General features: G+C 49.0%; 11 protein-coding genes across 11 annotated transcripts; 3 read left to right on the top strand and 8 right to left on the bottom strand.

Annotated features, from left to right (window-relative positions):
* The first annotated feature begins 872 nt into the window (after positions 1-872).
* On the top strand, positions 873-1,573 carry F5147DRAFT_383170 (NADH dehydrogenase 1 alpha subcomplex). The gene is made up of 4 exons (XM_041429509.1): positions 873-985; positions 1,056-1,129; positions 1,243-1,326; positions 1,383-1,573. The coding sequence occupies exons 1-4, from the start codon at positions 952-954 to the stop codon at positions 1,446-1,448; spliced, it is 258 nt and encodes an 85-aa protein (XP_041297254.1). The 5' UTR covers positions 873-951; the 3' UTR covers positions 1,449-1,573.
* A 125-nt stretch (positions 1,574-1,698) lies between these two features.
* Positions 1,699-3,179, bottom strand: F5147DRAFT_568662 (uncharacterized protein; the record flags this gene model as incomplete). The annotated part of the gene is made up of 7 exons (XM_041430911.1): positions 1,699-1,890; positions 1,941-2,015; positions 2,065-2,136; positions 2,190-2,330; positions 2,376-2,678; positions 2,754-2,925; positions 3,031-3,179. The coding sequence occupies 7 exons, from the start codon at positions 3,177-3,179 to the stop codon at positions 1,699-1,701; spliced, it is 1,104 nt and encodes a 367-aa protein (XP_041297253.1).
* A 31-nt stretch (positions 3,180-3,210) lies between these two features.
* F5147DRAFT_605915 (Ndufa8, NADH-ubiquinone oxidoreductase complex I 19kd subunit) lies at positions 3,211-4,138 on the bottom strand. Its single transcript, XM_041432332.1, has 5 exons — positions 3,956-4,138; positions 3,810-3,900; positions 3,689-3,761; positions 3,570-3,629; positions 3,211-3,503 (listed from the first exon to the last, which is right to left on the bottom strand). The coding sequence occupies exons 1-5, from the start codon at positions 4,110-4,112 to the stop codon at positions 3,414-3,416; spliced, it is 471 nt and encodes a 156-aa protein (XP_041297252.1). The 5' UTR covers positions 4,113-4,138; the 3' UTR covers positions 3,211-3,413.
* Positions 4,139-4,206: 68 nt separating this feature from the next.
* F5147DRAFT_383134 (uncharacterized protein) lies at positions 4,207-5,098 on the top strand. The gene is made up of 3 exons (XM_041429508.1): positions 4,207-4,255; positions 4,316-4,634; positions 4,702-5,098. Exons 1-3 carry the CDS (start codon positions 4,253-4,255, stop codon positions 4,800-4,802), a joined length of 423 nt encoding a protein of 140 aa, XP_041297251.1. The 5' UTR covers positions 4,207-4,252; the 3' UTR covers positions 4,803-5,098.
* Positions 4,901-5,520, bottom strand: F5147DRAFT_743409 (NADH dehydrogenase 1 alpha subcomplex assembly factor 3; the record flags this gene model as incomplete). Its single annotated transcript, XM_041439603.1, has 3 exons — positions 4,901-4,996; positions 5,063-5,163; positions 5,217-5,520. 3 exons carry the CDS (start codon positions 5,518-5,520, stop codon positions 4,901-4,903), a joined length of 501 nt encoding a protein of 166 aa, XP_041297250.1.
* A 16-nt stretch (positions 5,521-5,536) lies between these two features.
* On the bottom strand, positions 5,537-8,198 carry F5147DRAFT_675033 (uncharacterized protein). Its single transcript, XM_041435885.1, has 9 exons — positions 8,070-8,198; positions 7,817-8,017; positions 7,650-7,765; positions 7,573-7,599; positions 7,257-7,275; positions 7,068-7,207; positions 6,397-7,017; positions 6,248-6,346; positions 5,537-6,197 (listed from the first exon to the last, which is right to left on the bottom strand). Exons 1-9 carry the CDS (start codon positions 8,185-8,187, stop codon positions 5,892-5,894), a joined length of 1,647 nt encoding a protein of 548 aa, XP_041297249.1. The 5' UTR covers positions 8,188-8,198; the 3' UTR covers positions 5,537-5,891.
* A 118-nt stretch (positions 8,199-8,316) lies between these two features.
* F5147DRAFT_383109 (kinase-like domain-containing protein) lies at positions 8,317-10,743 on the bottom strand. Its single transcript, XM_041429507.1, has 6 exons — positions 9,608-10,743; positions 9,472-9,552; positions 9,118-9,411; positions 8,906-9,058; positions 8,747-8,855; positions 8,317-8,695 (listed from the first exon to the last, which is right to left on the bottom strand). Exons 1-6 carry the CDS (start codon positions 10,727-10,729, stop codon positions 8,412-8,414), a joined length of 2,043 nt encoding a protein of 680 aa, XP_041297248.1. The 5' UTR covers positions 10,730-10,743; the 3' UTR covers positions 8,317-8,411.
* A 1,091-nt stretch (positions 10,744-11,834) lies between these two features.
* F5147DRAFT_675025 (component of IIS longevity pathway SMK-1-domain-containing protein) lies at positions 11,835-16,206 on the top strand. Its single transcript, XM_041435884.1, has 12 exons — positions 11,835-12,329; positions 12,572-12,743; positions 12,802-12,924; positions 13,008-13,192; positions 13,246-13,342; positions 13,392-13,472; positions 13,531-14,396; positions 14,446-14,581; positions 14,637-14,810; positions 14,860-15,029; positions 15,079-15,239; positions 15,289-16,206. Exons 1-12 carry the CDS (start codon positions 11,973-11,975, stop codon positions 16,136-16,138), a joined length of 3,372 nt encoding a protein of 1,123 aa, XP_041297247.1. The 5' UTR covers positions 11,835-11,972; the 3' UTR covers positions 16,139-16,206.
* Positions 16,207-16,213: 7 nt separating this feature from the next.
* F5147DRAFT_383048 (uncharacterized protein) lies at positions 16,214-18,493 on the bottom strand. Its single transcript, XM_041429506.1, has 4 exons — positions 18,187-18,493; positions 17,564-18,129; positions 17,270-17,504; positions 16,214-17,216 (listed from the first exon to the last, which is right to left on the bottom strand). The coding sequence occupies exons 1-4, from the start codon at positions 18,358-18,360 to the stop codon at positions 16,290-16,292; spliced, it is 1,902 nt and encodes a 633-aa protein (XP_041297246.1). The 5' UTR covers positions 18,361-18,493; the 3' UTR covers positions 16,214-16,289.
* Positions 18,494-19,919: 1,426 nt separating this feature from the next.
* On the bottom strand, positions 19,920-22,315 carry F5147DRAFT_649295 (uncharacterized protein; the record flags this gene model as incomplete). The annotated part of the gene is made up of 12 exons (XM_041433331.1): positions 19,920-20,080; positions 20,256-20,292; positions 20,485-20,667; positions 20,881-20,980; positions 21,083-21,147; positions 21,243-21,311; positions 21,349-21,381; positions 21,442-21,495; positions 21,714-21,831; positions 21,876-21,930; positions 22,090-22,216; positions 22,280-22,315. 12 exons carry the CDS (start codon positions 22,313-22,315, stop codon positions 19,920-19,922), a joined length of 1,038 nt encoding a protein of 345 aa, XP_041297245.1.
* On the bottom strand, positions 22,193-24,407 carry F5147DRAFT_833995 (uncharacterized protein). The gene is made up of 2 exons (XM_041443894.1): positions 23,198-24,407; positions 22,193-23,144 (listed from the first exon to the last, which is right to left on the bottom strand). The coding sequence occupies exons 1-2, from the start codon at positions 24,243-24,245 to the stop codon at positions 22,666-22,668; spliced, it is 1,527 nt and encodes a 508-aa protein (XP_041297244.1). The 5' UTR covers positions 24,246-24,407; the 3' UTR covers positions 22,193-22,665.
* Between the last annotated feature and the right edge of the window lie 1,053 nt (positions 24,408-25,460).

The following is a 25,460-nucleotide window of genomic DNA, read 5'->3' as shown; positions in this document are numbered from 1 at the left end:
CGACCATATCTGTTTGGAGTGGATTCTGATGGGCTGGGTGAGAGATTCGCCGTCTTTGTTCCAAGCGATGAGCTCTCCGCCAAAATCACCGCTTGCAATCCATTTCCCGTCTCTTGATACTGCAGCTTCTCGTACGCCGAAGCGATGTCCCTCCATTATCTTCAATGTAACACCATCTTCTAAGTCCCACAAACGAAGCGTCTTGTCGTACGACGCGGTCACCATACGGCGTCTATCGGGGAAGACTGCAACTGCAAAAAGAGTATCTTCATGACCTTTGAATGTTTGACTAGTCGTGGTGATGCGAATGGCGGGGTGTTCCGCTTCCGTCATTTTGCTCGAGGTGGATGGTGTTGAGCACGACCTGCTGGAGAGCTTGTGGTCTAGGGTGTCTTGATCTAACACAGCCTCGACCTGCTTCGTGTATCATTAGATGCCCAGGACACGAGGCCTGAAATTTGAAATTTAAACCTAGGATCGTGACCAGCCTGGCTTATACACTATGGACATGCCAAGCGACGAAGCCAGGCTGGTCGATCTCAGAAAGACGAGAACGTTGACGTCCGGGAGATGCCTGACTCTGGGGCCAAAGTCCGGGCCCAATCTGAGCAAAATCCCAGTGGGGCTTCGGAGGTTGGTGACTTTGTTATGTTTGTACCGGATTAGGAAGTCAGACCACGCATAAGCTCAGGACCTCTGGCTCAACTATGAACTAAAGAAGTCAGAAAGCTCGCAAACTATCCGGTAATAGATATGAATAACTATCAAGTGACGAATATATATGTAACTGGGGAGGAAGGATTACTCAGGCATTGAGGGAACGGATAATACGTCGCTTGTATTCTCACAGCTCACTGGAACAAATGAGACCAAATAAATCGGAAACGCCGACCTTCTGCAGAACACCAATCCACATACACAACATTTCTGATCACTGAAGCACATTCCACCATGCCTGTACCATGGGAAGCTCTCATTCCGTTTGGTATGCTGCCTCAAAATCCAAAAGGATAATTTGCTGACTTGATAATCTCATATTCTTAATAACACTACAGGCCTGCTCACTTCAATGTTTGCAGCAGCCGGAACGCTCTTGAATGTTTCTAAAAGGGCTCAGAATCAAGGCAAGGTATGTATAGAATTTGTTTTGTAAAGTTCTAAATGTCACCAGTATCTGACTGTTCCACCGTGTTCTTTAATTCGCATAACTCATTTCGCCTGGAAACATTGGCAACTCCCTAGCCTGTTCGATACCACGTCGATTCTTGGGACGAGATGATGATGGACCGTGATAGGCGGTTAACAGGACACACACGTGGACAATCTGTATGTGCTGTCTTTACGCTTGTCCACGCTTGAATAAATATCATGTACTTTTCTAGTCAAACCCCGTACCTCCAGAAGGTTTCGAGACGAGTAGCGCTTGGTACACGGAAGCTACATCTTAACGATACCACATACCATGCTACCTTGAATGAAATTGTTCTTTAGATGGATACTAAACACCAACATTCGGTGGGCAGAGATCTGTCATTGGAGGATTTCCTGCAAAAGGAACAAATAGTCTTGCGCTAGAACAAAGTCTAAAAGCACCTAAAACATATTTACCAGAATCGAAGATGTCTACGCTCGCGAGTTCGCGTTATATCCGTGTCCACCAGCACTGTCGTTTGTACACATCCAACTGAAAACAAGGTATCAATCATAGGATTTCATCTCCTCTTTCAGCCATGCCCACACAACCTCTCGCCTTCCACTCAGATCTACACCCAGCTCTTCATCTTCAACAAACCCATATCGTTTGCCCTCGAGAGCCTTTCCAAGCTCAGAGTCCAACCCTTGCAGCGTGCAGGAGAGAATCACCCCGTGTCGAGCGTGGATGTGTGCTGTCTGTTGGTACAGAGTTTAGAGAATGCAGCAACAAAAGGGAACGGACTTACAACATCGCCCCACACGAACGGCTTCTTGATCGTGTACTCGAATTCGGGAGTTTGGCCAAAAGCCCAGTCCCAGCTCTGCAGGAAGGGTCATATAACAGCATGCAAATAATGAAAGGGAGCTTACAGGTAGCTCTGCCATCCCGCGTTGGATATATCCTATTTTCGCGAGATCGTCAGTATCGTTGACGATGCATGGCTAACATTTTCTCTTTAGCTGGCGTAAGATGTGTTTAGATAAGAAAATGTTACCTCGTCGTGAACGCCATATTCGGCTTTGAACGAGTCCACGACAGCATTCACGAACATCTCGTGGCTAACTTTTTTACTGAATTGAGCGAGGTTGCACACTGGCGAACGCACAGACGCGACACCCTTCGTAATCATTGTGTCCTATTGCACGCCAACATATCAATCAGCAAAAAAAGCTCCTTGCACTGAAAACAGAGAAATTCCAATATCGTTAGGACATAAAAAACGAACCTTATCCACCCTCAACAAATCTCCTAGCGTCTCAAGTCTCGTGGTAATCAACATCGTCCCGTGGTGGTATGCACGCCCGCTCACGATTTTGTACGCCGAGCCCGACGCCTTCTCACCTCCCACACAAATATCGTTCCGCTCATTCACACCTGCATCGATGCCGAGCGCGCGCACGGCCCGGAGAACGACCTGTGCAGTAGCGCCGCGGTCAAAAGTTGTGCGTGGGACGTGGATGGAGAAGTTCGTATTCCCAAGGTCCTGCGGAATGTTAGAGTAAGTTAGCGCGCAGTTTTTATTATGGCCAGGATAAACTGTATGGTAATGGAAACATACATGGTACACTGTCCCGCCGCCGCTGCGCCTACGTACCCACGGAATGCCCTGCGCACGGGCTGCACGGAGATTGACCTCCTTCCATGGATTTTGGTTGCGTCCTATGACGACACACGGTGCATCTCTATACAGCAGGAGTAATGGCTCCTTCTGAGGCGCATGTCTGAATAACCTGGAGGGTCAAGCCAGCATCATTCATTATCATCAGATTCCCAGTTCGAGCCCAAGTGAACAGTCAGATTAGCATGTACCAAGTACCAAGTAGCAAACAGCCCACCAGTCTTCGAACGAGAGATTGAAATATGGATTGGTTGACGTGCTGAGGTATATAGAATGTGTGGGTGTTATGACCGAGCTTGCGCTTGATGCGGTTGTGTAAAGTCTGCGCGCCGCTGAAGGGACATAGCGGAACGAGAAGAAGATCATTAATATTCGTATTCGGACGCGTGCAAGGGGCGCTCATTTTACATCTTTCAATAATCAAACTCGTATGTTTACAGCAGGTGGTCACGAGCTGGCGCTTTCATGATTTTACTGAGGATCGTCTCTCAAAAGCTTCTTGCACAAAAATTCCGAGGAAAGGAAGCACCGTTGATCCATAACAGCACGGACAATCAACCCAGGGCTCCGCAGGTAGTCTAGTAAATGTCGGAAGAGCCCTCATCGCTGCACTGTGGTATATATCGGTTTCTCTACTTCATGTATCTGCTTCTTCCCTACTGGAGTGCCAGGTACCGTCTTGGTCAGGCCCTGACGAGTGACCGGACGTCAACGTCAACACAAAGACAGCAATTGTGACATGAACAAGAAACGTACGAGCTTTTCAAACATGCACTTGTTCAAGGTACGCTCAGGTTTTCTACATGCATAATATTCCTAAGAAACGAGGGGGAAATGTAAGAATTGCCACTGATCTAGCGTGAGACTCTACGCACCTGATTGTTCAACTCCAGGCAGTTCCAGTGCGCGTCAAACTGCTCAAGGCAGTTTTCCCGCATCTTGTTAATCCTGACGGCCTTCTTAGAAGTAAATAAACAAACAGTGAACGATACGCACAAGTCGGTTGCACACCGCGTAACACGCCTGCCCTCCTTCAGACATTGTCCTGGGTCTCCCCGGCCCTCATTTTTGCAAAGCATAAAATCCTCTACCAATAGACATCTCATCAACATCACTCCTCATGTAATTTGGTTCCAACGCACCATTATACTCTTTGCAGTAAGCGCCAATGAAAAATGCAGCGGACTTCAGCGGGGCACTGGTTGCGCCAAGCTCCTGGATGCGCGGAACAGAGTCCGGGAGTGGTGTTGGGTCCTTGTAGGGCTGGCTGCCTGTGGCGCTGTCGCGAAAGCCGCTCATTGTCGTTGAGAACGGTCAACTTCGGAATGTGGACTTGATGTGGACGATTGCCTTTCTTGATCACGCGGAGTTTTCAGTTTTCCGTTTTAGGTCTGCAGAAGCTTACTCTCTCCTGCACGGTACTTGCACAGCCAAGGAAGATGGTGAGTCCGCGTTACAACTGTTAGCATAGTATAACCTGCTGATGCGTACGATGTTGCCAGCCTCCAAGAGCAGCCCCAAAAGCCTACCAAATTTTGGCCAAAACACACCAAGTCACGATATTCCTAACAGTCCCCCAAACCGCAACAATTGCATTTCTTAAGGATGAGGCACTATCTGCGCTCACATCTCGCGTCGCAACCGAGGATGACAGCTTCCCTCATGTTCAAAGCACAAGCGACTTTGAGCTGGCACGTGCAGTAAAAGAGAAGGAGAAGAATAGGTCAGGGGTGACTTATGAGGCCCTCGAGTCAAACAAGGCTGTCAGAGGCCTCCTAACAAACTGGGAGGTACTATATTTTCAATTTAGAGATGAAGAAGGTGAGTGTACTATGCGAACTCTGAGATTCATTGTCCCGCTAATACTTGATCTTGATGTCTCCACCAGGTAATTTGATGCCAGTCGAAGTCTCGCAGCCTTCTCTCCTCGATGACGAAGAGGAAGAGCCTCCAGTGAATAAAGGCAAACGCAAGGCGTTGTCTGAATAGTCATCTTACGCCGCATGACGTTCTGGATATTATATTGCAAGGATATACTACGAAGAGCATAGGGAGGCAAGAGTCAGATCATATTACTGCAGCCAGTATCATGACCGCCATGGGCGCGGGGTGTATGGGAGCAATGCAGCAGCTACCCGCCGGCCCTCTTCCGCGAGCAAGTTATACGTCGAGCACGCATTTCTCTGGAAGTACGAGGAATCATTGAGATTAGCACTACATTCGCAGTGTATAGGTAGTAGACACCTCACTGTATCCATAATGTCAAGTTGTATTCCCATTTCTTTCAGGTAGCCTCTTATACTCGGAGGTGGAAGCTCCATCCGTCTCCCAGTGCCAAACACCAATATTTCTACTTCGTGTTCAGTCCTGCCCGGTCAGCAAATTGCAAGTCTCCGAACGCACCTGGTTTTGGGACAGCAGTCTCAAATACACTCAAATGCTCGCGACCCCAGCCATCCCATAGATGCGAGGGAACGTTCCACAAAAAGACCTTACCGTCCAGGAAGATGCATGCAGATGGAAGGATAAGCCCGTCTGCTAGCTGGATACCTGCCGATGTTATGGAATTAACTTGCACGGGGGGTGGAATATCCCCTGCAAGCATGTTTGTGAACACCGTTGGACGGTCGACATGCCGAATTGCAGTCGTATGTAAGGCGCGTCGTAACAGTGAGGAGCGGAAGCGGTGTATAATGAATGTAGACATCGTGGAAGTAATACAAACGAAAGAAGGCTGATTCGCAGAAGTCAAACAACAAGCAATAATAATCGTTTTCTGAGCTTATAGATGGATCTATGATGAGCAGAACAATTCCGAATGTACCTGTATTCTAGTAACCCATTGAAATATCAGATGCTGTACCAGTAATAATTCATGCGCACAAAACTCATGGGTACACTCCCCTATCAGACGCAGAACATAGCAATATCGCCGATGATAGCGCATGATGGTGGAGAGTAGGGAATAATATGCTAATGAAAAGGTCCATGCATGCAGTCATTAACGAGCCAATAAATCCATTTTGAATCTGCTGATCCACCAGCCCCCGAGTCGCCGCATTACGCACCAAAATCTCCTTATGACCCCTCGACCCTGGTCACAACGTCCTCCACCCTGCTCTCATCTCCTCCTTCCTCAATCTCACCTTCCAATCCTTCCTCAGCACACCGCTTGCAAGAGCACGCAAACCGCCATCCCCTCGCGAGCTCCATGCGACGACGCCGGCGTGCTACCTCGGGTGTCTCCTCAGAGTGCTGCAATACGTCCACATACGCGACAGTGATCTCATCGCCTTTTTGAAGTGTGTGAGTGGCCATAAGTTGCAGCTGTGCAGTGCCAGTTGGGAAGACGGGCTTAGCGGAGGGTGCGCAATTATGCGAGATCTGGGGCCCGATGTAATGAGAAAAGGTGCATCGAAAAACTAGGAACTCACATAGGATGACACTGCGTAAAAACCCGTGCCGATCTGCTTGGAGGTACCGCAGGGGGTGCGTGTTTTCTCGGCGTTCTCAGGGCGAGCAGCTGTGTCAGGCTACATCGTGATGTAAGAACATAGCATTCTCAAACGCAAAACAAATTCACCTTATCCTCCCTTCCTTCACCGAAGTATACCCCATACGAGTTATACGACATCTTCCCGATAAAGGTTGCATGTCGATCCTCCGTAAGGAATTGTTCAAGTCCGGGGAGCGCAGTCTGCAACACATCCTTCAAGACGCGAGTCTCGTGATCTGCGGGATTCACCTCGAGATATCTTAGACGCTCGAGGTGATCGTACAGCGAGTACTCCCCACCATCTGTCAGCACCGGCTCGGAAGCAACGCCAGGCAATATTCCGCGGGGTAACATCTTAGCAGTCTCCGCGCTGACCTGTCGCGCAACGAATCGTGCCACAAGCTCTGGTGCAGCCCTTTTGGTCTGTATGAGATACTCGACGAACGCTTTTTGGGCATTTTCCCGCTCATCACGTTGCGCGCCTTTCATTTCGGGCGCTAGGGCGGCAGGTAAAGGCGACTCGAGCGTGAAGAGCAGAGTCTGCGAATGCGCGTTGTGCTGGGTCTGGCAATCAGATGAGCAATAAACACTGTGGAGGCGATCCGATTCTGGACGGATGGGATCGTTTTGGATCTGGCGCAAGCAATAGCTACAGTGTGTGCCTTTCCCTTGAAGATCGGCATCGAGAACGGCCACGATTGGATCTTCCTGTGGAGGAGATCAGGAAGAATTCAGGAAACATGGGACAGGCGATTTACCTGGTAGATGACTTCACCAGCCTCGAAATCTTTTGTCACGACAAGGACTTTCTTCGACATGGTTGCGCCCTTGCCGTCAGGGACATTGATAGTCTCAACTGCGACATTCATTGCCTTCGGCGGGAAGAACGTATAATATCCTATCCCATCTTTAGTCCTGCATAAGAAACACGCACCCAAGCAGCGTACCTTCAACTCGGTCTTTGACCTAACGGTGACGACCAAAACATGAAACAAAATTCATAATCAGATACCATTGAAACAACCAAGAAAGAGATAGATATGCAATTTGACAGATTAGGGGTTAGGGTGCAGGCTACAGGGCTAGCATATCCGTGTTTCGCAGTCATAGTCACAGGGCAGGCGTTTGACTGCCCTAGTCTGTGACCTTGACCCACTCTTGTGAGGATGTTTCCGAGGGTGGGCCCCGTGAGAGACTCGATTCGTCCTCCCCATCAGACAGTGGTCCAATTTTCCCCTCTGCCAGTGAATGATCATTACTCACGTCCAAATTAGTAAGTTCCATCACAAGCTATGATGGCCAGGTCAGCACAACCAATAGTCATCATACAACAGACGTACCTGGAAAACAGGTGGAGGGACAGTCTTCTCGTAAATCACAACCAGCTCCACGGGTGATGGATACACACGCAACGCGCGGTAGAAACACATCGCAGCAGAAAGGTGGTAGATAGGACCTTGAAAACCAATCAAGCAGGAATCCTTCCAAAAACGAAACTGCTAAGTACCTTTCGCACATAGTTGTTCACCTACCCCAACTTGCTTCATGAAATACTGTTCTTTCTCCTCTGGCCCAGCTGGTACTTCTTCGTTGCGTACGCTCTCCAACGCGCTCCGCAAGTCATTTGCGTCCACTCCTTCGGTTGCAGTCTGAGCAGATTCAGACGGTGTCTGGCTCTGGCTCTGCTTGACACGCTTTTTTTCTTTCCCTGAAACCCTATGTCAGCTGCGTGACAGAACATTCTGTTGGTGAAAACTTACGAAGTTGTTTGCGGAAGTTGGCGTCGGTTCTCCGCTTGTAGTCGAAGTACACGGCGTATGCAAGGACGCCGCCGACCGCGACGCTTGCAACGGTCATTATTGTAGTAGACCTGTTCATTTTGCGCAAGAAGAAGAGAACAGAAAAGGTTCGAACGTTTCACTGGACCACTTAGCCGGAAAATTAATTATGTCAGCGACCCCTACGCGTTCAATTCAATTCAATTCAAGTACACATTGATTGACGTTCGTGAGTTGTCGTGAGTATGTATACTAAATATTACAGGTACAGCGATCATAAATAGTTGGAATATACAAATTTACAAGGCGACATGCTCAGATGCCTCATCGATCCTTCTCCCAATCGGCAGGCAAGTCACATTTACAAACATGCCTCCGGGGTACCTGAGTCCCTGGAGCCCTGCAAGTTGCTCCATGCATAGCATCATGCACCAATTCATTCGGGCACTCGTAGTTCACGTGCATTCGCCCAGGAGAGAATTCATCGTTGGCTTGCTCGTGCACAGCTTTCTTGAAGTCTGGTAGCCGAGGGTGAGAGCATTCAATGGCAATCTTGCCAGAGTCGACAGATTGGAGCAGTGTGTTGCCCAAGCAAGCTTTGAACATGGCTAGTTGGACATGAGCAGGTGCACGCCAGTAGAGTTTGATCGTAGACTTACGATCGTATCCCCGATTCTCTAACTTCTGCCAGTCAATACAGGCGAAGAATGGGTGACTGCGAATTGACTCCCACTCGGGTCTCATGGCATGGTGTTTGGGAAAGAAAATCTGATGAGGGGTTAAACCAACCTCGACGACACAAAGACTTGAAGACATACAGAATAAAGAAGATCCTTGGCGTCCTTATCTTGGATGAGATCTATTTCATCGTTCGGTCTTATGAAGGTCAGTCGGCTGTAACCCTCGGGGATCTTGTGGTCATTGCCAAATTTATGTGTTCCGTCACTAAAATGATATATAGAGTACCAGTGCTTGGGAGTTGAGTAAGCTTTAATGCCAAGGCGATCTGGAACCACAAAGGATTGCTCACCCCGCCGTTTATTAGTAAAAGCTCCAGTAAAATGGTACCATAAGTCCAGGTATCCGTCTTAAAGTTATATCGCTGGTTTCCCTCGACTCGCTCTGGAGGAAGGTAACCCTTGGTACCCGATACGCCGTGCATGCGCTCGTCATGAAATTGCTGATAGGTCAGTTTGCGGTCCAGGACTTCAGCATTGCCAAAATCTGCAATGCATACGTGGCCGGACGGAGTTACAAGCACGTTTTCCATCTTCAAGTCCATATGTACGACGCGCAGCTTGTGAAGATGCTGTAGGGCGAGAAGCTTTAGGGGTAGTGAAGCACGTTAGATCAAACTTGGATGCTGAACATAGGAGATACTTACAAGCTCAGCAGCAACAAGACGCAATTGCCAATGCATGAATCCGAATTTTGCCCTAGTGCGAAGAGTCTGAGGGTAGAACCTCTGGGGCACGTTTAGCATAAAGTCAGATAATGATATAATGGTCAGGAAAACCCACCATCACAAAGTAAAAATTATCCTCGTCCTCAAAGGCATGCAACAAAGGAGTCAAAAATGGGGATTGCTCTTCGGTGACGCGCTTGAATGTCTCATATTCAGCACTGATAGCTGCCGCTGCCGCCTGAGAGCCTTCGAGCAGTTGTTGCATAGTCGGCCGTTTGTCTTTGGTACAGTGAACAAATTGTGCAAGCAACCCAGCCTTGTCGATCACCTTGATGGCGACCTCCTCTGTTTGGTCTTTGATAGCGTACCAGACATAACCGAATCCTCCACTGCCGACCTGTGCCGTGGCGATGTACTTATGACCACCTGCCTGAATGGAATAGGCAATATTCCCATCGTTCGAAATCCTCTCAACGATAACACTGGCCTGTTTTGCCTCAGGTGTCGGCGACGACTGAAAATTCGAGTCACTGGGTTCAAGAGTCGGGAACATATCGCCGAGGTTTAGCTCGGTATTGCCTCGCGCAAGTCGTAGTGATGCGTCGTTATCGAGGTTCCGCTTGGTAACATCCTGTAGTAAGTCGGAGGGAGATCCCAGCTGTGTAAGTCGTGCAGATGGTGCACGTAAGTGCCCAGCTTGGACTCCTGGCTTCCTATCTGCGGGAAGCTTTAGACCAGGTGGGCATTGCGGTGGTTCATGGGGGGTAGACGATGGTGATCGATCACATTGAAGTTGTGGAATTAGAGGATCGTATCGATGTGGGTCCAGGCATGATTTATAGGAGGAAGCGTGAGTAGCAGACGATAGCGATTGGCCAAGGGGAGAATGTGGAAACACATAGTCATATTGCTGTGAGCCCAGGCGTGCTTTCTGAGAGGAAGGTTCATCTGGGATAGTAGGGGCCATCGATGGTACGCCAGTTTCAGCGGTAGGTCCAACAGAAGGTCCTGCGATGTAAACGAGTGATCTTGCGCCAGCGCATTTTCGGGGCGTCTCAATGTCCTTGCTCTCGATGGTCTGCATGGTCCGAGCTAAAACTGGCGTCGCGACGGCAAATTCAGAAAGTGGAGAATGAACAGGTATCACAGGCGCCATGACCTCAACCGGTGCTATGCATTGGATATCACTGTCTCGAGTAATGTCCATCAGGCAGGCAGATCGGGTTAAGGCAGCCATGTTCGAGGGTTGTTGCTCATCTGGAAACTCAACAGTAAGCATCCATATTACACCGATGAAAGACACCTCTCCAAGGCTATCGATGGTTTACATACCTTGAGGGCACGTCGTGCCGAGTCCGGAGAAATTTAGTCCTTGTGCGGAAGAAAGAGCGGAATCAGGAAGCATATCGACCATCTCCGTCGACTGCGTGGCGGTCGTTTCGAGGTTAGATACAACTGCAGAATCTGACGGAGAAGGCTCGAGAAGCAGTGCAGAGCCCTGGGCGGTGTGCGCATGTCCTTCGTAACTTGTGTCAAGAGTAGGTAATACTTGACTTTGTTGGATTGACATGTGGGCGCCATCGGCAATGGGGGACGAAACTACATGAAAGCGAAGGTTTACATTGATAGGGAAAAATGCTTGGGTAGCTGGAGACCGTTCAATTAGGGATGAGACATTTGATGCAGGGGCAGGCGTTGCAGTAGCGACATCCGATGCAGAGGTCTTGAAACGTTTGAAGATGCGAGCAAGCAGATGTTTGAGGGCCATTGATAAGTGGGGGGCGTTATGATGATATGTGAGCTATGACTGGGTCCTGGAAAGACCAGACGTTAAATAGAGCTCAGACATATTCTGTGCCACTAGAAATACTGGATCACTAATGTAGATGTGGCCAAAACTTGGGAAGGGGCCACAACGCTTTGGCTCATCCTAAAGCAAGCGGAGACAATTGCAGTCCACAACAACTGATCGGCACATATCTTACGTAATGTGATATCGATGTGAAAGGTTTTGCTTTGCCCAAGCTTTGCCTTGAGCGTAAAGCTTTGAAGATGTATGCAGTGCGGAACCAAAGCAACACGTAGCAGTATCGATGAGAAGGAATCTTGGATGGTGTCGTTAAATGCCCCTGGTGCACCAAATCGAGAGAGTTTTGTCATAGCACCATGATCCAGATTAATACTACACGAGGGTTATCGTCAGAAGAGCGCTTGAACCTTTCTTTGATACCACAACAAGGGAGTTAAAGTCGTGAACATAGTCGAAGCTCGTCAGCAAGGTAGCTCAGCAATGAAGGAGTTGGGAGCAACTAGAGCCGGAAAGGTCCGTGGCGTCTTTGGATGTTGTTCTCACGGGCGTGCAAGCTCTAGTTGGTCGAAGGGAGCTCACACCAAAACATTCCCCAAGGCAAGGCATTGGCATTTCTGGAGGGAAATACCACAGCGCCGAGAGGACAACGTACAAAACCAATTTATTGGTCATGAGCGGCCTGGAGGTTGTCAGTCAATCCAAGTCTACGACGTCTGGCGACAACGAAGGACAACATCATAATTTATCATCACAGGCTACGCATCTTTTCCACCAAGAGGATTCACATCAGCCTCCTCTCTCGCTGGATTTTTCTGGGCTTTCTGGAACGGAGGATGGACTAGGAAATCATGTTGTCAATCATATTGACCTCCATGACCCACGGAGTTCGCTTATAGGTGACCTTCACCGGGTGGGAGACCATCCTAAACTTGACGAAATGACAATGCTCGAGGCTGTGAATCCTTCTGATACACACGAGGACACACAGGAAAGTCGAGACACAGAGCCTGATATTAAGCGTGTCAAGGTGAGCCATGCATATATCATCCATCACCCTTCTGCATGTCGGCATCTTGCATCTCGTCCTTGTATGGTTTGTCAACTATGCCAGGAATGGGTCGTTTCAACAACGTGGCGTACCTTGGCGCAGACCAACTTGCTACGCACCAGCAAGAGTGCCGACGCTCTTGCTCGTTCTTCCGTGCCTGTCTTGTTTTCATGAGTTCATTAAGGGCCAACTCTGACCGTCGTTTGCCACGTTCTACAAAGGTTTACAAACTTATTGGCTCACAATGGGCTGACCAAGGGACCGCTTTTTGTTATGGACAATTCGAGAACGAGACCAACCAGGCTTTCCTTATCGCTCGCTCAGAAGTCCATTTCGACAAACTCATCCTGACTACTCGCATCCGCACCACTGACGTCTATCAACGCCAACAAGGTCCGTTTGGTATATATATTTGCAAGGATCTGCTGATACCTACTCACGCGACCGCCAGATACGTTGATTGTCTGGACGGAACCGGACGGTGCAGATTACGCCTTGAGCTTCCAGGACGCAGAAGGGTGTGCAGAGGTGTGGAATTTCATCATTGAGGTCCAGCGTCACATGAATGTTGTTGGTATGTACAACCCTTGACCCTATGCCGCGCTGCTTCTATTCTGGTCCCCTGCCTCTTGCACTATCTCACCTACACGCCTCCAGGAGAAAGTAGTGTTGGCGGTTCATCATCTCCCCGAAGCGACCACTCTACGACAGCAGCGATTATTCGCTCGGGCCACTTGCCTCAACCAGAACTCGGGAATATTCCCGATATCGAACGTGCCATTAAAACACTGGTGCGTGGACAGGCGATTAGGGAGAGAATATGCGAGTATATTCTGCGCGAGGTCCGTCGTCAGATCACCAAATTCCTCACGATGGACCGCTAAGCTTTGAGCAGGAATATATCGCGAAGATGATAGAAGTCTTCAAGCTGGCAGAGGACTTAGAGAATGCCGAGAATCTTCATGCACTGTGCAGTCTCATGCAAACCATATGTGCGTTTGTCTGCCGCCGTGACGAATTTTTGTTGACGATATTTTGTAGTAGTAATGATTCATGATCATGGACTATACGAGCATATCCTCGATGACAGTGTGTTCTTTGGTGCCGTAGGCATGCTTGAATGTATGTTGCTTGTTATTCCTGCACGATGTGCATCAAACTCAATCTGACTTCCTCAAAGATGACCCGGAGTTCCCAAATCACAAAGCGAACTACCGAGAGTTTCTCCACGTAACCTCTAAATTTCACCAACCTATTCCCATACAGGACATCATGATCCAGAAGAAAATCCACCACACCTATCGCTTACAGTTCCTCAAAGACGTCGTTCTTGCGCGCGCTCTCGACGACTCCACCTTCAATGTCCTCAACTCCTGCATTATCTTCAACCAAATCGACATAATTAACCATGTCCAGCAGGACACCATGTTTCTCCGCGAAATATTGTCGCTATATGTGAACGAGGAGGTTTTAACGGGAGGGAAAGACAAGGATGAGAAGCGCGAGGAGATGGATGTTGACGGCAAACCCAACGGCGCTCGTGCGAATGGCTCTACATCAACCCCAAGGCCTTTCTCATTCGGCCCACCGGATAATCTCTCGGAGCATGAATTGGCCCTCCGTAGAGAGGTATTGGTGCTCATACAGCAGCTTTGCGTCATGGGTAAAAATGTGCCGCTTGCTGCTCGTATCTCCCTCTTTCGATCCCTTGTCAACCGGGGTATCCTATTCGCTGTTCAGTGGGCGTTCTCACTTTCAGAGAATGACCCAGAAGCGAAAACAACAATCAGCATTGCGGGTGAAGTGATGTCTGCGCTGCTCGATCACGATTTAAATGGTGTTCGAAATCACATCACCAAGCAAGCCTCAGCTATTGAGAGGGAGAGTAAGGAGGGACGGCCGATGGGAGAGCAAGCTGAGACGCTTTTACGAATAATGTGCAAAGTATTGACACATACTCGGGATTTGGCGTTGCAATGTCAGGTCGGAGATGCCTTGAAGACCATGCTGGATGTATCTCCCAAGGATGGTCCTGATTTGACACCCGTAAGCGTTGTTTGATTTACGTATTGTAACTATCTCACAGCGGTTTCAGGCTGGTTTGAACGTCAAGTTACTTCGTCCGAAAGACGACCCAGGAACTGAGAAGTTTCTCGATTACTTCTACAAGAGATGTATAGAACTCCTATTCAAACCATTCCACGACATCCCTGATTTCAAGACCCAGACTGGTTCGTTTCTACCTGACGCGTGAATCACATTTTGTAACTGATTTATTGATCGCAGAGCCAGTGCTGAAGCTTTCACGCGAGAAGACTAACCTTTACCTATACTTATGCGACTTAGTATGCAACTTTGCTCAACAGCATGGCTTCCGCATTCACTTTTCCATGCTTTCCTCCCACATCTCTGCCCGTATGGCCTCATTCCTAAAAGCCCGGGACAAGCACTTACGTCTTGGTACATCTCGTTCATATTGTGTAGTACTTATACTAACTGAAGAGCGCAGCTGCCTTTCGCTTTTTCCGAATATGCCTCAAGGTCAACAACCCAAATTTCATGATTCACCTTATGAAACTAGACGTGTTCAAACCGATCTTGGATCTCACGATACAGGAGTCTCGGCGAGATAGTTTACTAAGTGCCTCATGTCAGGAGTTCTTCGAACATATGCGTCGTGTGCGTCATTTCCTCGTTCCTTGTCCGTTTAACTGATTATGTTGTATAGGAAAATATTAAAGACCCAATTAATCACTGCATGACGAAGCATGAATCATTGGTACGACAACTGGCCGCATCGCCACTCAGTGGTCACAGGTTCATGTCTTTCATTCGGCGGTGGGAGATCAACATCGAACCTCCTCCCAAAGAGGAGTCACAACCGGTCAAGTACGTACTTATTGTCTGACGTACAGGCCGTTGCTCATTCTCGTCATAGGAGTCTTCGAGATCCCCGACATATGGGCCGAAATGTCGATGCCGAGGAAGAAGATTATTTCAATGCTGAGGATGAAGAAAGCGATAACCATGCGCCCTCCATCTCTCCCCAAGTTGGCAGTCGTGATCCATATGACGAAAACCCTCCGTTTATCTCTCCTCATTTACGCGGGCGCTCGTCATCACCCGTGCATACTGCGTTGAAGCGAAAGCGACGCGGTGCTATGGTTGGGAAAGGCTTTCGTCCACAAACACTTGCACTTCCTCGCACTCCGCCCTTGAAATCTCTAGTGGAATATCGTGACGAAGACGAGGAAGAAATTGGCCCACCCTCGCCCAAAGTACCCTCGGGACCAATATCCAAAGCCGCTACAACAGCCAGCCAACGCAGCTCACCCCTTTCACCTGCTGCAGACATACCACCCAGTCCTAGAATATCTCATCGACAAATTTCTTCACGCCCGCCCCCACTTCCTCGGCGGTCCTCTTTGGATGAAGAGGACAACCTCTTGGAGTCTCTACTCCGTTCTAAATCCATAGCCCCATCTCCTTCAAACGTGCCTTCAAAGGCATCATCCAAGCTTTCAATGCTGCCGATACGGCTTGGTGACAAGCGGAGAAGAGAGGATGATGATGAGCAACTAGATCTTTTGGCTAATAAGCCAAAACGAGCTGATCTAGGCTCACGGAAGGAGCCTGAGCCTTCGAGCGGTAGAACAAATGCGGTGAAGCCTGGGGAGGATCCACCAAAAAAGTTCAAGCTTGCATTACGAGGTATCGTGACTGCAGCGCCGCAACCCTCGACACCTGTACCTTCAGAACCTGGTGCAAAAGACGGGGATACTGGTTAGCTAGTTGTCTTCCCTGTGTTCATAGACCGTACATTCGTTAATTTTATTTGAGGGAACGCGAAATAAACTGAGCGCAAACGAGGCTACATAAAGTCTAGAAAACACGGGACATGCTATAGCCTATTAGAATGCTTTGGGCTCATCGAGCGCCTCAAACGATATCCCAGACCTCGATCCTCTTCATCCATCTGTGAGCGACACGTACGGGCCGCTTGCAAACCATCCGACCTGTGCAGCCGTCGAACAAGATATCTCTTGCCGAAATACCATCGACCGGAAGTGGACATGGAACCACGCGTATTGTTGCTCGCGCCCTCCTAGCAGCTTGTGCCTCTTCCAAGGTATCCTCGTCACCAGACGCAAAGTCGGTGTATCGTAGAGATGCTGCGGTAGTTCGTACCAGCGATGTGATCTCCCGACGCTTCTTCAATCTTTCCCCCGTTCCCTCCCCAAGCATGACGGAGATGAACTCGGCTTCAGGAGGTTGGGGCGAACGAACGCTCAGTGCAGGTCGTACGCGGAACCTAGGTATTAATGATGTTTCTGTGACTTCTTCAGGATAGAAAACGAAGCCCTTTGTTGAACCATTGAATGAAGAGTCCATGACTACTGTAGGCGGGGACGGATCCGTAGGATGTATATGTGAGCCCAATATTCTAGTGGCGATGCCCCCGCTGGAGAGACTATCCCGGGGCAGTAAAGTCAGTCGCACGAGACCAAGGAATGTTTTGTGGTCATCCGTGCGATTGTGGAACGAGGCGGTGATTGTGACGCCTTCGTCATCGTGATAGCTGCCTTCGCCACTGGCGGCAGAACGAGAATAAGGAAACATGGGGTCGTGAACAATGACTACATTGGACAGCTTGCTACCAACGACACCCTCGTGGCTACGTTGCAGGCGACCTGCAGACGTATTTGGATTAAGATCGTTAGCCGGGCCCTGCAGTTTGCACTCGTTGGGTTGGGATGGAGGGATTTCATATGCTTCGACCAACGTGTGAGTCGATGACGCGCGCAGTAGCAGCAGGTGCGAGGTGCACGAAAGCATAGACTCGACTGGGCTCGGTGAAGCAGCATCCTGACAGACTAGTAATCAGCTAAACTGCGCACAGGCATGGACATGTGCATTACATCGTGCGTCACAGTAAATGTTGTGAACGTTTCAATGTCAAGGCAGAGAATGTGATCACTCTTGGGTCCTGGGCTCCTGAAAGTGCCACCTCGCGCGTACTTGATGGCAATTAACCTCGGACCAAGCGAAACCTCTCGAAGACTAGATAGATGCATGTCATGTCTTGTAAAAACATCTTGAAGTACGACGTGGGGCTGAGCGCCTTTCGAGCTGATATGGAATTGAAACACCTTCCTGTATCAAAACCAACGTTAAACTTCACCGACATGGAACAAAAAGAAACAGCGACAGACAATGCAAAAAAATTCTCCACCAAAATTACAAATGCCACACGTTCTCCGTTCGTCCGCGTGCTTTGGACGCAACGGAGGTCAAAAATCATGCCGGAGGTCGTGTACAACACAGTCGAATGTTTAGCATAAAGCTGCAGGGGTGCTTCTTCGGCTGGGTCATTTCCTTTGTCTGCATCCAGGTCAAAGCACCTGACAGGTGCCTCTGAAGAGCAAATGCTGGTGACAATCAACCAACGGCTGAAAATGAGGCCGTAAGGGGTGTGATTCCCGGTAGCATCTGGATAGAGCTCGACCGTTCTTCTGCGAGCGACTCCAGGGAGTGGAAGTTCTTTGTTGCCGAAATTCAGTGCTCGGGAATTATATCTCTTATTGTCCATAGTCATCTTCCCATCTCGTGGGCCATTTGAGCACCAGCGATCGAATTTCTCACTTGAAGTTAGCCACGACTGAAGATAGCTTGCGGAGTTGGTGGACAATAATGCGGGAATACGTGGTCGTGAGGAAGTACGGTAGATATTAAACCAGGTTGCGTCGCGAAGCACGGCTGACTTGAGTGTCTTGGACACCTTGTATATTTCTGTCAATCGAAGCCACAGGGGACAGAATGCGAAACCAAAGCATACCCTTTGCAACCTCACGATTTCCGTTACTGATAGGTAGCTGAAAATATGGTAGAGTATATCTTCTGGTAGAGTTTCAAATGAGATAACAGCTTGAATCATCTCGAAGGAAGAGCATGACATCCGTTTGCCGGTCGGTCGGAAGGCCTTGCGCACTGAAGAGATGGAGATGTGCATGATGATGTTCACATGAAACAGTGTTGTTGCGACTTGTGGCAACAAGGCCTTCTCATGCGTCGAGCGTGAGTGTCGATACGCAGTAAGCACCGCATGGAGAGCACGACTCGTGTTCTAGACGTCCAGCTTCCGGATCAAAGTTGTGCTAGAAATGGCTTGGATCCATAAATCGTGGCATTCTGCGGCTGTGAACTCGGTTTCGAGCTGTGGTTACTTCCTTCCCTCAAACTTGAAGTAGGTTGGGTGAGGAACAGATCGCTGAGTTTCATGTGTATGGAAATTTTGAATCTGCTGGAGTGGCATCAAAACGTACGGTTCAAATGTGCCCCGAAACGTGGGTGGGAAAACAAACTGTGGGCCCGACTCTACCGTACTGTCAAAATCCCTGTATATTCGCAATACAACGTTGCAGTGAACGGAGAACTTGATCTATGAAAAATAAATGAAGGCATCTATATACGTGGATCATGGACCGTTATCGTAGAAAATTCGAAATCAACGGGGGCTCTCGTCCGAATTAGATATTCAGGTCACAAGTAGTGGCACAAGGGTCAAGGGATGGGTATGTGAGCGAGCATCAGTGGTGGCAGTGGGTTGATAACGTAGATAACTTCTCAGTGGACATGTCGCAATCACGATTGCGATGCCTTGTGGCTGCTCACTTGAAGGAGGTCGGTAGCATCAGCGGCTGTGCATTGCACGATTCATCGATCAATCAGCGCTCAGCCATGGCAGCGCAGATCCCTGTTACTGCTCGTGTAGCGGAGATGACAGGCCTCGACTGCCTCGGTTGCGGAGAAAAGTCCGAGATGTATAGGATCGTATCGTACCTCTGTGGTGTAGTGAAGTCGCTCGTGGGTAGAGGCGACCTCTTGGTTGGAGCACGTAATATCAGTGCGGCGGCGAGACCAATGAATTCGCCGTGGAGTCGCTATTAATGCAGCAAATGCAATACATTCACCAGTAAAGTAATCCGTGTGCGTTTGAGCGCACCGGAATTGGAAATCTCCACCAGTGAAGTTCAACCTCTGAAAGGCTTATTTTCGTCGTAACCAGTCGTAACATAGATCATGATGCTATATCGGTATGCTTTGAAGAATTGAGCCCAAGATAAGCAACGCACGAACTCACGATCCACCACCAGACGATGACGACGACGACCTTGGAACCATGTGGTGAATTATTTCAAATCACCGTATACTTCACACTCTATTGGCAATTTTGCACCGCTCTGCACAAAGCTAGCAGCTACGCCATGGAGCTTTCCAACCAAACCATACAGTAAATTGTAAATCCGTGGTGTCGGAGTACACCAGCCTGAGAGACCGTGCCGGTCATCCTAGTAGAATCATTGGAGCCAGCTAGTAAAAAGGGGTACACTTCATTGTCGTAAGTCTCAAATTTCAAAGGAAGCCTAGTCCTGCGCATTCAACTTGAGATCAGCGCTGGCTCATTCCCGGCAATTACTTACACTTCCTGCACCACAAGAACGGTCATTTCCCAGCGTCTCCCCTGTTTCTCAAATGTTGGTTATTGCGTTGGTTATTCCTCCAGGATATCTAGCCCGTAGATGGCGGTCGGTACGTCATTCCGATGCGGTGCGGCAGTCGGGGGAAATGTTGGGAGATGTTGAACATCCAGAGCCAAACTTCAGGGGTAGCGATAAATGACCCCGCGTTTTTGACAGCTCCAAACGTTTGAGTCCTTGCTCGACGACAGCCTTGGGATTGGAAATTATCATATCCGATGATCAGTCACCGTAATATTCACTCGCGGCGGCTGACAATAATATTCCATCGCAGTAAAAGTGCGGGGAACTTGCAAGGCCAAACCAGCCGCATAAACTTGCAATAATCCGTTTTACTTTGGTCTACCCAATAGCATAACGAACTCACCTTCGTGCGGATGGCCCGAGAATTTCAAAACACTTACCTACGGAGACAGGGATGAAATTTTAGACACAAGCAGCGCAAAACCTGCACCATTGGCCAGCTGTGCCTGCATGATGCACCTAAAAGTTATGTGCCCACATTAATTACCGTGAACGACCGTAAACCCGGAACCTCCTGGCTCTTCCTGGTCATGGGTAAAAATAGGGGAGGTTCGCGTTACCAGGTGACCCACTGGCTCGGATGTTCCTCTGCTAGGTATTATCAGATTTAAAATTATCGTCAGGAGCACTGCAAACTCATCTGTCCTTCGTCTTCCAGGGCTACTATTTCTTTCATCGGACCATTGGTTCTCGTGGCTCATTTCCAGCGAGCATAAAACGCGAGCCCTCGGTCCGTATGACGACCCGAGTGGTCGCTACAGGCACAATGTAATTAGTCCAGTTTCAATTTAGAGCTTGATGTTCAGTAATGGCGGACGTGGCATGAAACCAAAACATCATTACCATTATATTCACCCGCACGTCAAAGAAAATCAAAATCTTATAGCTTGCGTCTCGACGTTGGTAAGATATAATATGTTACAGTGAAATTATGGTTGACGATTCATATATGTGATCGTCCTACTTACCGGCCGCGCGTGACCAGTTATCTGGAACATCGTAGCCTCAACAGTTAGTCCTATCAACGCTCCACCAAATTTATGGTATTTCTCCTCCTTAAACCCGCATCTGTGAAGATTCAAATTCAGGTCACCCAAAGACAATCGAGCCGACAAAAATTCGTCTCGCCAGGTCCTTCATCCCAGAACTTCTACGGCGGAGACCACCAACTTGCACACGCTGTCAAGCAAGACTGGCTGGGAATTGGGAAAAACGCTGGCCTCGGCCCTGCATAACTACCGGAGCCCATGGACGTTGAATATTGTTTCAGTTTGCTGAATTCTTAATTAACGGTGGCACTTCGTTTGGCAGATCTTGACGAGGAACTGACTTTCGATTCCATTCGAGCGGGCCGGGCGTGGACCGGCGTGGACGGGTTGTCAGTTGTCACCAACCCTGCCTGAGTCCACGTGTGATTTCATAGTGTGGGGACATACCGAGTCTCTAGTAGCTGTGCGACCGAGGCGAACCTACCAGGAGCATTGAGATACACACACACAAGTGTAAGAATACTAAGATCCACGACCGACCCTGACAAGAGTGACATTGACAAGACACGTGAGCCCTCGAAGCGTCGTCTGAGACTGCATCCGACGAGAAGAGCAGAATTCGGAAGAACAAAGTGCTTCGCTGGCAGAAAATTTCAACTGGGGATGCTATTAGGGCGGTTCCGGCGTGTCACGCCCCCACTCAAAGCGATGGTATGGCGGCCGGTCACACGAATGTTTCGAAGGTACGATGAACGTTAACTTCAAACTTGCTGTCTCAGCGCTTGCACAGCCGAGGAATAATGGTCCATTACTCGGATTCCACTGTTGCCACGTAGTTTGTACGTATTGCGCCTGATCACCCCGTTTTTAGCGCTCTTGGGGCTGTCTTGGAGCTTTCCAATTGATGAGAACTGAATAGAATAACGTTGCCTTTCATGACGCTAGAGGTACATTTCAAGGAACGTTTCACTTACATTATACTAAGCGTCCATTCTTTGGTGCTTCTCGCGCGCCTCATGTTCGCCGCACCTGGGCGGTCAAGGAGTCCAAATTGAATAGGAATATGACGCGACGCAAAGGGGATGAGTGGGTTTCCTAGCGAGCGTGTGCCTCCCGAAGCAGCAGGTTAATGAAGGGGCGTGTCCAGCGTGGTCACCTCAAGAACGTTATCAATTTACAGCAATTTACCTCTCCAGGCTAACTTAGTCCTCGTCGTTGCTAACGCGGTTGAGTCAACCTTAACTTTTTGGCGGACATGAATATTTGAATGGTGCCACTCCAACAGTGTGCATAGCAAAAAATCATGTTCCTGCGTCTGAAATTCGAAAAGAGTTCTAAGTAGGTATACTAACTAATAACAATGGCGTTATACAAGTACACTCCCTTTCTTCTTCCATGCACATTCGGCAGTCATTCGTATTGGAGACGGGTATCTATCATCGAGACGACATACAAAACGCGGTATGGCTGGCAGGGTATGGTTTATGAGGCGATATGTATATGCGCAATATAGACATAGTCGACAGGGTTGAATGCGAGGCGGGAAATATAGGATACAGGATATATGTCGGGATATAGATACCGTTTTGCCCGCGTCTTTGTCGGTCGCCGTTTTGCGACGACGTGAATAATTAAATAGGCCGCGAAAATCGAGCTCAAGATGACGATGTGCGAATTGAGTTGTAAAACGGAATAAATACCAAGATCCAAACGAGCGTGATAATCAGGGTGAGGCATGAAAAACACGTGTCTCGTGCCGTCCTCTCAGGATGACGGTGGCTCGGCTGTTGCGGGTACAGGCGATGAAGTGATCATTTGAGGTGACAAAATCTGCATCTGCGCGATCTGCGGCGACTTTTCAGCGGGCGCTTCCGAAGTAGGACCCTGCAGGGGAGCTAGTGATTGCGTTGGAATCTGCGGCGAAGCAAACTGCACTTGGCGTGGCTGCTCGCAATGCCTAGGCATTGAGCCCCGACGCAACATCTCCTGTCCCTGGTATGAGACTGGAGGTTGCGGGAAGTAGCCCGGGGCAGTTGCCGACTTCCTAGGCGCTTGTTGTTGAAGAGACGCGATGTCTGTCAACGGGGCGTTAGGGAGACGAATTGGACCCTGAGGGCCGGCATCGATAGGCGGGCTCTGCGAACTACGAGGAATGGGGAACGTGGCGATGGAAGGCGATGAATAGCTAGAAGGAGGGCCGGAGATAGAGCCAGGGGTAGGAGGCTGTGACGAATACACCGACACTGTGAAATTGTTAGCACGTGCTTAACAACGGGTAAGAAATAATGAAACTTACCATTATCATCCCAGTCGCTGACTGCGCCACCACTCGATGCGGTGCTCGAAACGGAGCTACGCCTTGCCATACCGAACTCTCGCGGCTCCTTCTTGATCTGGGGTGAACCAGCCAGAGGAGCAGGTTTTTGTACCTTCTTTTCGCCAGGTTTACGCGTCTTTCCACCCGCCCTTAGCTCATCGAAGCGAAGGGGACGTGGACGCAAGTGGGTACGCTCATAAAGACCACATTTATTACAGACGATCTTTCCAGGATTGAGAGTGGAGCGGCGCCATGAAGGCGGCTCTGTGGTATGGCAATTAAAACAACGCCTTCTGAGGTACTGAGTCTCTTTGCTAGCAGCATCATCTGTGTGTTGAATTGGAACTGAAGCACCGGCTCCGGAGGGGAGGAAACCAGGGTGGTGATGACCGTGAAGAGTATGAGCTGCGAAACCCAATTGGGAAGGAACAATGAGGGGGGTGTCCTCTAGCTTAATGGACTGAGGATCGTGGGGGTGACGGGACTCAGATGGATCTGGGGACATTGAAAGCGAGTCATTGTACATGGACGGGTATTGGTCATAAAATTGGGGGTGGTGAGGTATATGGTGCTGGGGAAAGTCATGTCTGACATAAGGGAAAGTGGCGCGACGAAGTGTGTGGTGGTCGGGCTGGCGCAAGTGCATTTGCTGGTGCTGTTGATGATGATGTTGCTGCTGTTGTTGTTGGTGCTGCCATTCATTGTAGTGCGCGTGATCGTCAATGTACGCTTCACTCTGGTAGGGTTCGGGCTCGTACAACTCGCGAAGGAGGGAGCCTTGTGGCGCAGGATAATTGTTGTAGTTGGCTTGGGAAACCCAAGAATCATTTTGGATCATTGATCCTACGTCGGATGGAAGATATGAGTCTTCCTGAAATATTGTTGGAACAGTGGGGATCGGATGTTTAAAGTTATGAGTGGGGATGAGGTCAACGGATTGAGGAGATGGAGTACGAGGAGTCGAAGAAGACTCGGAGTAGGCGGGGGATGAGTCGGGGTATGGAGATGCGTAGGCTGCAAAATCCATGACAGAGGATTGAAAGAAAAAAAAAGTTTAGAATTGTTGAAGACAAGAATCGGTAAAGGACACTGTACGGGTAAATTATAAGAAGAAGGTCCATGCAGTGTTCAAATTTGGACTAGAGCAAAAAGCTCCTCTCCCAGATTTTGGTTACTCTTTCTTTCTAGCCCGTTCCACTATCTCGGTACTCGCGGAACATCCCGTTCAAAACAAGATTCAGATTCTTCCGGTAGATCTCTTATCGCGCCCCAAATATAATCAAATATAATGCAAACACAAACAAACAAACCGCTTCCTCCATATTACGTCCATTGAATTCCCACGCACAGCATGCAAACGCTCTCTTCACAATAAATTTGTACATTTTTAACAATTTTTAACTTGAGAGTAGCGCCCCGTCGGAACTGAGTCCTAGTCTCACTTCGTTGGCCTGTCCTGATTGGATAATGCCCTCCGTGCCGACATCGTGCCGTCTTGTGACCCCGTGTATTGTACCATTTTTACTTATTTAAGACTATTTATCTCACGCTTCCCCTCACCCTCCGCCAATTATTGCAAGTCAAACCCCGTCTCCCTTGAAAAGAGTGAGTTAAATGTTTCTACTTTCGCATAAGATCCAATTTAGGAAGTCTTCTTGATCCTCCGCATACGCTGCCGTAGCCTTTGAGTCATCCTGTGTTCACCTTTATTCTTCTTTTTGACAATACTTCACTGCCACAAAGGTCTTCCTGCCACTTACCGTACCTATTTGCGAGTGGCCGCCTGCGCAGCTCCATTCTTATTATTAGTTCTCACAGTGCTTCGTGTCTAAATATGGAACTTGCTTTGCTGGTCCTAACTTCCAGTGCGATATCCTATCCTGTGGGGTGTCCCGCTTGGCGAGCCCCATCCACCCCCGACACCCACGTCCCCTAGCTCGAATCGATAAATGAAATATATCCGTGGTCTAAGCTCTTGATGGTTAAACCAGGCCTATCGCTTCTGAACACCGCTCACGAGTACTGCGGGTTAATTCAACCTCCCCTCGATAACCATTATCTGAACTCTCCTCCGCGGGGTCATCCACAACTTCAGTTCAACTTGAAACTCCGGTATCTTACCAACTTCCGACCTACCCTTGTTGCGATCATCCGCATTCGCCATCACGCCATACTGTACACCGAAACTCACTCAAAGGAAGATCAAGGTTCGAGAGGTAGGTCCAATTGGATTCAGTCCAAT

Source organism: Suillus discolor (assembly GCF_016758755.1).
Source record: "Suillus discolor strain FC423 chromosome Unknown F5147scaffold_7, whole genome shotgun sequence".
Taxonomy (NCBI): Eukaryota; Fungi; Basidiomycota; class Agaricomycetes; order Boletales; family Suillaceae; genus Suillus; species Suillus discolor.
Note: the sequence above shows the minus strand (reverse complement) of the source record. Positions and strands in the feature narration are given on the sequence as shown.